This window comes from Danio rerio, chromosome 25, assembly GCF_049306965.1.
Source record: "Danio rerio strain Tuebingen ecotype United States chromosome 25, GRCz12tu, whole genome shotgun sequence".
NCBI classification, from domain to species: domain Eukaryota; kingdom Metazoa; phylum Chordata; class Actinopteri; order Cypriniformes; family Danionidae; genus Danio; species Danio rerio.
Genome location: NC_133200.1, coordinates 9,005,001 through 9,015,000, shown reverse-complemented (window position 1 = coordinate 9,015,000; position 10,000 = coordinate 9,005,001). Strand labels below are relative to the sequence as shown.

At 35.4% G+C, this 10,000-nt stretch overlaps 1 protein-coding gene across 1 annotated transcript in view; it reads right to left on the bottom strand.

The window, feature by feature from the left end:
* LOC137489326 (uncharacterized) overlaps positions 1-10,000 on the bottom strand; it is a 49,558-nt gene that overhangs the window by 2,482 nt on the left and 37,076 nt on the right. The window contains exons 37-50 of the mRNA XM_073942802.1: positions 8,514-8,658; positions 8,144-8,236; positions 7,895-7,935; positions 7,688-7,804; positions 6,996-7,091; positions 6,779-6,898; positions 5,185-5,280; positions 4,994-5,113; positions 3,774-3,869; positions 3,553-3,672; positions 2,713-2,808; positions 2,502-2,621; positions 739-837; positions 523-642 (exon numbers count right to left, since the gene is read on the bottom strand). Of these exons, the coding sequence (XP_073798903.1) occupies positions 523-642; positions 739-837; positions 2,502-2,621; positions 2,713-2,808; positions 3,553-3,672; positions 3,774-3,869; positions 4,994-5,113; positions 5,185-5,280; positions 6,779-6,898; positions 6,996-7,091; positions 7,688-7,804; positions 7,895-7,935; positions 8,144-8,236; positions 8,514-8,658 (1,479 nt within the window). The remainder of the gene's footprint in view (positions 1-522; positions 643-738; positions 838-2,501; positions 2,622-2,712; positions 2,809-3,552; positions 3,673-3,773; positions 3,870-4,993; positions 5,114-5,184; positions 5,281-6,778; positions 6,899-6,995; positions 7,092-7,687; positions 7,805-7,894; positions 7,936-8,143; positions 8,237-8,513; positions 8,659-10,000) is intronic.

The window sequence follows — 10,000 nt, the reverse complement described above, 5'->3', positions numbered from 1 at the left end:
GTTTGGATGTATTTGGAATTAATTGTGATTGAATGGGTGCTTTCCATGGGTAACTTTCGTTGGACATTGGAAAAATAAGACTGGTTTAAAATGATTTAAGACCTAAAAAACAATATTACAGTGAATTTAAGACTTTAAGGCCTAAAATGTAGGATTTGAAATTAAAGATATTTTAAGATGATTCATTGGATTTACTAAACTTATTTTAAAGGTAAGTGACTGCGAACAATTTATTTGGGCTGAATTTAAACAAATTAATTTGAACAATCTAAATTTAAATTGCTTGTTTAAATTCAGCTCATATAAATTGTTTGCAACAATGTAGTAGGTTTTTTCAATGGCTACCAGTTTCCAAAGTTCTTCAGAATATCCTTTCTACAAAAAAACTTCTAAAGGTTAAGAACCACTTAAGGGGGAGTAAATAATGAGTACATTTTCATTTTTGGGTGAACTTTCCTTAAGCATTGGGTGAATCTTCTCTAAGTAATAGCAGAATGCAACAAAAACTGAAACTAGTCTTACAGGCTCACAGTCGTCTGGATTAAATGGAGGGCATTGCTTAATCGTCTTCTCAGTCTCAAACAAGCCATTCACTTCATGACAGGTACCGGTCTCGCATTTGGATGTGTACGCCTCGTTATTCTATATAAAAATACATAGAGGCTACATGAGGAAAAACAGCACAGGTACATTGTTACAATACATTTATGATTAAAGATAATTTTTTTTACAAAATACCTTAAGAGTATGGGTGGTGTTGTCTGGTGCTTCATAAATACAGCATGTTTGTTTACATGTTCCACAGCAGTCTCCCTCTTGTTTCACGTATTCAAAGAACTTGAAGGATAAAAACAAGTTTATAGTTATAAAAACTCTAAGGATTCAGAGGCAGATTTACTAAGCGGTAAAATCATAACAACTTAATTTTTTTTTCTAACTTTAGGCTCAAATTTTGGCCTTAAAACAGGATGTTAAATAAGATTTCAGAATGTGTTTAAGTTGTTTTCAGGTCAAAATACCCATCAGATAATTTATTACACCCTGGTGAAAATGTCAATTTTTGGGTCAGAGGGAATGTGGAAGCAAGTGACCACACTTTAGCCCCTTTCACACATACAGACCTTTCCGGAAAATTACCAGCAATTTTCCGGAAAGGTTGTATGTGTGAACAGGCCCTTTTTGAAAATACCAGTAAATTCGTTCTGGCTATTTTCCGGAAAGAGAAGTTGTAACATTACCGGTAATTTGCCGAAATGCTGCGCTGTGTGAATGCAGAAGGAAGATCGCCGGAAAGAGCGCGTGCACGTCTAGAACGTGCTGACGTGAGACGTCTACTTTAGTCAATCACAACAGTCAGACGCATTCACGTGCGCCCGGTTTATGAGAAAAAAAGCCTTTGAATATTTTTCCAGACACATTTAGCTGCTTGATGTTAGTAAGATAACGTTTCTATGTTCCTTCCTAATGCTAACTGTGTAAATAATTATCGATAAAATGTTTATGATAATCCGTTGTTCATTTACCTTCAAGCTTTGCGTGTGCCCGTGAGCGCCCATAGCGCCAGCACACACACATATCATGAACATCTCGACATGCGAAAGTGTTTCTCTAAGTTTTCGTTGGAGTTGTACTCAATACTGATCCATCCGAAGAGTTTGTAATGTAGTCAAATGTTTACAAACACAAGCGCAGCCCTTTAGAGTTCATTTCTGGTTAATGATGTGAAAATTTACCGGCATTTTGCGATGGATGTGTGAATGCTCTTTTCCGGAAAAATTCCGTAACGTCCTCGCCTGTGTGAACAGCGCTTTTTTGAATTTACCGGTAAAGTCGTTCTGGAAATTTTCCAGGTATATTTACCGGTATCATTGTGTGAAAGGGGCTTTTAATTAAAGATTTTTAAAAAGTGGATTAACTTGCACAGATTAATAGTTCAGCTAAAGAATAACAATGTGTGCTAGTAAAATAAACGGATGTACAGTCATTTTAATTTCACATGTACTTTAAAGTGTAACAAAACCCATGTTTCAGCAGGATGGTTTTCATACCTCCGATTTGAAAAAGGAAAAGAAAAAGTATGTTTCAAGCTGAGTTTCATTACTGCATGAAGACAGCTAGTATGCACACATGCAATAATAATGTCTTTCGCATGAATAATTGTAGAGAAATGCCCTGAATCTGTTGAAGTCACCTTGTGTGCTTCAGTCCTGGCAGCCCAAAAACACAGGGACCTTAAATCACTTGACATTGCTTCAACTTTGCTTTTCAAACCGAGAGAAATAGCTTACAAAAATGCAAAACTAACCAATTTCCAATTCATGTTGCAGTTTTAAGCAATGCATAACCTATATTCACACATTTAAAAATGTGTTTAGGGGGTTTCATGACCCTTTACTCCTAAGAAATCAATAAAAACTTATTAATGGTCTTTTTATCTTAGGAAGATTGTTGTGAAAACAGCTTTAGCTGTCGTGTGGCTTGACAATAATGAATCTACTTACAGGTTTACAGTCAAGTGAGCTCAAGTAAGTGCACTTCTCAGAGTTCCTCTCAGTCACAGGAGAGCCACTGATGACACTACAGGTCACATTTTCACATTTGTAACTGTGAACTTCTCCAACCTAACAAAACACAGCGAGAGTTTAACAGGGCTGAAGAAAATGTATTACTTGATGGACTAAAAATAAGGAAAAATTCATGAATACTCATCACCTGAAGAGTGTACGTGGTGTTGTCCATGATGTAAGTACAGTTCCTTTGCACACATGTTCCACAACATTCTCCTTCTTTTATCACATATTCAGAGCCCTTAGAGAGTGAAGTTTTATTAATTCAGTGGCACTTTTACGGCTTTTTTAAAGCCTCATTTTAAAAGCAACAGATGATGTTAAGGAGAAAGTGAGCATGAACAAACAATCAGTGAATAGATTAGCTTCAAAAAGCTAAATACATAATTGACAGCAATGAATACCAGTTAGTTTCAGATCAGATTTAACCAAACACGAACACACAGTTCAGTAAAAGTCATGTGTATTGGTCTCGTTTACAAAACTTCAACGCATTGTGCATGAACAACTAATTTTTAGCGACATATTCTAGAACACATCAGAGATGACTCTTCTGTTCGCCCACAATCTGAGCCATTTAAAACCAAATGAACAAAGCGAGAAATCACAGAGAAAATGTCCGAGCTATGATTAATTTGTGTTGCCAGGTCTTGCTAGAAAAAAAAAACACAATTAAAAACAGCTCCATTCATAAAAACAAAATTAACTAAAATAAGGTTTCCCACATACTCTAATAACTTATTGAACTTGACTAATCTATGAGCTAATCCTAAAAAACAAACCAAAAGATGCTTATATTAACTGGACATGGCAAGAGCACACTCTGTGGAGTAGACTTTCAGATGTAAACAAAAAGTATATTATTTTGTTGTTGATCATAGTTGTTTAGTTTAGGCACTGCAGGAAGAGGTAAATAGATTTAATAAATAGCGGCTGCCAATTAATACTATTAAATGAAGGAACACTGGACAGAGATTCTACTTACAAGTTTACAGTCAAGTGAACTCAAGTAAGTGCACTTCTCAGAGTTCCTCTCGGTCACAGGAGAGCCACTGATGACACTACAGGTCAGATTTTCACATTTGTAACTGTGAACTTCTCCAACCTAACAAAACACAAAGAGAGTTTAAGAGGGCTGAAGAAAGATTCATTAATGGTTAAACTAAAATAATATAGAGAAAAGTTGGCAGATGTTTTGAAATCTACCTGAAGAGTATACATGGTGTTGTCCATCATGTAAGTACAGTTCTTTTGCACACATGTTCCACAACAATCTCCTTCTTCATACACATATTCAGAGCCCTTGGAGAGAAAAATGTTTTTAATTCAGTGGCAGAAAGCGGAGAAAGTGAGCAGAAAAATATGAACAACCAGTCGGTGAGTAGTCTAGTGTGTGTCACAAAGCTAGAATTTAATAACAGCAATGATTACCACTACATTTAAGATCAGATTTAACCAAGAACTAACCCACAGCTCAGTAAAAGTCATGTGTAGTGGTCTCGTTTACAAAAGTTTAACACAAACAAATTTTAGTGACATGATCTAAAACACATCAGAGATGCTTCTCTTTGTTTGCTTGCATACTGACTCACTGATAACTAGGGCCAGACGGACGTTTTTTTGCTATTTCTGTGGAGAATTTTGATAAAAGTCGTAATTATTTTGGCAGTGTAACTCCCGAGTAACTAAAACCTTAATATATGAAATAAAAAAATATATATTTTTAAACTTTTATTTGATGTTTAAAATGCACATCCAATTAGATTCACTTTATTTGGTAAATAAAGCAAGTTTGTCATATAATATATCTAGTAAAAGACAGAAAATATTACTGTACAAACTGCATTGTTTATAAATCAAATGAACATTTTCATATTAGTCAAGAATATTACTGAAATTAATAAAAGAAAACTGAATAAACATAGATTTACACACATTTACTCAAGTAAATAAGCAGAATTAATGATGGGCTAAAAATATGCGGAATTCTGCGCGCGCAAATTCCGGGTGGGCATACTGATAACCAAATGAACAGTGAGAGAAATCACAGAGAAAGAGGTTCAAGCTGTGACTCATTTGTGTTGCCAGGTCTTCCTTGAAAAAAACAAAAACAAATCAAAAAGCAGCTCCATAATAAACTGAAATAAACAAATAAATATATCATGTTGAAAATATCTCTAATACATGGCTCTCCTCATTAAACTTCATTCATCTATGAGCCAACCTGAATAACAAACCAAAAAAAAGATGCTTAGAATAACTGGACATGGCAACACCACAAGATCACTCACTGTGAAGTAGGTATCCAGATGTAAACAAGAACATAAAGCTTAGTCATTTAGGTGCTGTAATATAAACAGCTCAAAAATAGCGGCTGCCAAACATGTCTATTAAATGAAGAAACACTGAACAGAGATTCTACTTACAAGTTTACAGTCAAGGGAGCTCAAGTAAGTGCACTTCTCAGAGTTCCTCTCAGTCACAGGGGAGCCACTGATCATACTACAGGTCACATTTTCACATTTGTAACTGTGAACTTCTCCAACCTAACAAAACACAGGCAGACTATAAGAGGACTGAAGGATTAAAAGAATATAGTGAAGTTAATGAAATGTACCTGAAGAGTGTATGTGGTTTCGTCTACCATGTAGGTACAGTTCCTTTGCACACATGTTCCACAACAATCTCCTTCTTGATACACGTATTCAGAGCCCTTAGAGAGAAACGTTTTATTAATTCAGTTTAGTACTTTTAAGTCTGGCTTTAAAAAGCAAAATGTGATTAAAATGAGAAAGTAAACAGAAAAGCATTAACAACCAGTGAGTGAACCGAGCAGGCACAGATGAGCATGACGTCAGATTAACAGTTTGTACCCTTACGTTGTGGGGATGTTGCATTTTGTTTGGAAACGAAAATTGGGTTGATGTCAGAATTCAACATTGGGTCGACGTCAATGTCCAACGTCCAACCTAAAATCAAGCAATTATCAACTTCTAATTATGTTACAGCTTGACGTTAAGTGGATTTTGAGTATCAGACATTGGCTTTTTGTTGCCATAGCTTACATATAAATATCAGATTTTGACATTAATATGGCGTTGGTACAAGATGTTGGCTTGACGTTTGATTTTAGTCACTTTTCAACATTTGTAACTGTGAACTTCTCCAACCTAACAAAACACAGAGAGAGTTTAAGAGCGCTGAAGAAAGATTCATTAATTAATGAACAAAAAAAATACAGAGAAAAGTTGGCAGATGTTTTGAAATCTACCTGAAGAGTATACATGGTGTTGTCCATCATGTAGGTACAGTTCTTTTGCACTTATTTTACAGTTCTTATTTGCACTCATTATTTTAGTCACTTTTCAACACAACCTAAAATCAACCAAATATCAACGTCATTTGACGTCATTATTGGACGTCAAAATATCATTGTCCTTAGACGCTGGCTAGACATAAAATTTTGGTCACCTAATATCATGACTAGGCCCACACGGAATCTGCAAGAGCAGAATTCTTCAGATTTTCCGCAGATTTCTGCAGACTCTTAGCCCATTATTAATTCTGTTTATTTACTTGAGTTAATGTGTAAATCTGAATTTATTCAGTTTTTATTAAGTAATTTATTACTTTTTATTTAATATACATTAAGGTTTTAATTATGATACTCCACTGGATAATCCCAAAATAATTCTGCTGAAATCTGCAGATTTTTGCCAAAATTCTCAGCAGAAATAGCAAAAAACATCCGCAGATTCCGTCTGGCCCTGTTCATGACCTAAATCTAACCTAATATTAACATTTTATGACGTTGTGTGCCTGCTGGGAATAGACTAGTCTTTGTCACAAATCTACAATATAATTGACAGCAATGATTACCAGTTCAGTTTACATCAGTTTTAACCAAACACTAACTCACAGCTCAGTAAAAGTCATTTGTAGGGGTCTTGTTATTTTGACATCCAATAACAATGTAAAATGACGTTGATATTTTGCTGATTTGAATCCAACGTTGAGCCAACATCTTAAACTAACGTCATATTGACATCAAATACTGACATTTGTTCGTCAGGTATGGCAACTAAAATCCAACGTCTGATTGACATTACAGTGGTAACTTCCACACAATGTCAAGCTGTAACTACGACGTTGGGGTATAATGTCAATTTGGCGTCATGTGTCTGCTGGGACTGGACAGAGATTCTACTTACAGGTTTACAGTCAAGTGAACTCAAGTAAGTGCACTTCTCAGAGTTCCTCTCAGTCACTGGAGAGCCACTAATGGCACTACAGGTCACATTTTCACATTTGTAACTGTGAACTTCTCCAACCTAGCGAAACAGACAGATTTTACTAAAGAAAAGTGCAGGTTCATTAATTGATAAATTAAAAGGATATAGAAAAGTTGACAAATGATTTGAAATGTACCTGAAGAGTGTATGTGATGTTTTCCATCATGTAAGTACAGTTTCTTTGCACACATGCTCCACAACAATCTCCTTCTTGTTTCACATATTCAAAGCCCTTAGAAAGAGAGGGAGAAAGATTTGTATTTTTTTACAATTGTAATAATTCATTGGCGCTTATACCGCTATATGCTCTTTCTGCTTACAATGATTCATTGGTTGACTGAATGACCAGACATGAATAGATATACAATATATCCATATATAACTTATATATTATAGGTTATATATTTAGACATATATACATATTTATAGCTTCAATGGCAGCCAATATTTCAGGAAAAAAAAAATAAAAAAATAATAATATATATATATATATATATATATATATATATATATATATATAAAAAAATGTATATATATATATATATATATATATATATATATATATATATATATATATATATATATATATATATATATATACACACATATACATATATGTGTGTGTGTGTGTGTGTATATGTATATGTATATATATATATATATATATATATATTTTTTTTTTATGTGAAGCTTAACCCTAAATATGCACTTGTGTGTCATAAGTGTAATTTGCATATATTGCTTTATTTCAGATTTTTATGTGGAGAATGCAACAGTCATGTGCAGACAAGTATGTAATGTGCAGTTGAAGTTAGGGATTGTACTTACAGACCCACAGTCCTGTGAACTCAAGTAAGGACACTGAGTTGTGGTCATCTCTGCCACAAATGAGCCATTAACTTGACGACAGTTCAAAGTCTGACATGTGAAATAGTAGACGCCAAGCTAACAAAAGACAAAGACTGAAATTCATAAATCTATAAATCTACTGTATAAAGCTTCAACCAAAATGAGTGAATGAACCAAACAGCTCACCTTGTACTCGGTGTTATTGTACACACAGACATCCTTTTGCACTAAACAGAAATAAGTCAATTTGTTATAGAGAAGATTCACTCGAAAATGAATGTTCTGTCAGCATGAAAAGCAATCATTTTTCTTGATTATTCAAATTGAAATTTCCACTTAATTATATTTTGCTTTATTTTTACTGGGAGAAAAAGCGCTTTTCTTTTTGGAAGCTTGAAAAGATTTAGATAAATTATTTTAAAATGTGATACTTACCGCAGGGTGGACAGCAACTGCCTTCAGTTTTATTGAAGCCTAACTCAAATCCCACATCGCATTTCTTCTGAAGGCATTGCTCATAATCACAAACTGAATGGATGAAGAATATTTCAATTAATATTATTGAATGATTGTATCATGTGTCCAGAAATATCAAGCGTTTCCATGTTTGTTTGGTGTCTGTGGCCATACCAGCTGGTTCAAACTACTGTAAGTGAATCATTTGTCCATTAAGGACTTGTTTTGATGTCTTAATTTCTCACCCATGCACAATGCTAGCAGTTGTTACCTGCTTATACTTTACTGAGAGTTGATCTCATTTTGAATTACGATTTCTTTGACGGTTTATCAAATCTTGAAGACTCACCACAAGTTGGACAGCAGTTTTCAACAGCGCTTTTGTATCCATCACCACACATATTTACAGTTGGACACGTTACAGGAACTTTCACATAGACACCGGTATTAAGGCATGTATAGTTGTAACACTGATATGTCCAGATTTCTCCAGGCTGTAGAAGAAAAATGTTGATTATAGTTATTTCTAAAATTCCCATTTGCAATCAAAGTTTGAATGAAATGAATTCAAATTCAGAACTTCACATGCACACTCTAGGGACATCAGAGACTTATTTTACATCTTGTATGTACAGTTTCCCCTTTTAATTCCTGCGGACATCTAAGATGTTTTTAAGAAAATAGTACTGCTGTTTTGTTGCTAAGCCTGACGCCCCATTCACACGGGGCTTCAGCGTCAACACTTGACAGAGGGCGTGTGTGAAGTTGGGGCTGACGTGATCATCATAGCAGCATCAGCCAATGAAATTAGTCAGCAATTGGCCACTGTCTAAGCTGTTGTATTTGCATACAGCGATCTGATTGGCTGACGCTTCCGTTGGCGGAAGTTGAGCAAGTCCCAACTTCTGCAGTGAGAAACGCCTCTGAAGCGGCGCCAACGGATCCACAATGCAATTCGGCAATGCCTGACGTCACCCATTCAAAGTGAATGGGAAGCATTGAAGCTAACGCCCCCTGTGAATGGGGCGTGACTATGTCAGGATTCTGCCACTTCAGTTTGGTTAATTCTTGTTTCTGTGGCAGAGTCCGGGCACTGGTCATGCCTTGTGAGTCCTGTCTCTTGTTATTGTTCCGAACATGCGGTCTCGACAGCGTTCTTGTCATATTGTTTTGGTCATAAAACAGGGTTGTTGCTAGATCAGATAAAATTGTGGCCAGAAGTTAACAATAAGTATTTACATTATTAATTAAATTTCCCATTGTATTTTATTAACGTCTATCTAAAACCTAAACCCATCACTGTACTGTAAAAATATTAATTATTGTTTTACAGTGTTACAAAAATAATGCTAAATTGATGGCGTATCCGCAGCTGTATCCTATCTAGACTACACCATCAAACAGTAAAATGATTAAAATACAGAAAATCATGATTTTGGAGTATTTGTTCTAGTTGGGATTAGAACCCAAAATTAATTTGAAGCACAGCTACATCGTGCACACGCACAGTCCACAAGGCCATACGAGTTAGAAATTTGAAATTGACCATGTTAGTCAAATGCATATTCTCCAGGTCTCGAAACGCTTCAGAAATGATCAATGCTTTGAAACGCTTTAGTCATGTGACCAGGTGTTTCGAAACACTTTAGTCACGTGACCTGGGTGTTTCGAATCATGCTTCGGTGCAGTGTTTCGAAACACTTGCACTTCGGGATCTCGACACTGTGTCAAACGTCAGTTTCATGTCAGCCATCCCTAGTGTCATGTCTTGTCCAGCCCTGCTATTTCCAGCCCTTTCCTACCAGCGTAGCCAAGTTTTTCTTGTTAATTGAGACT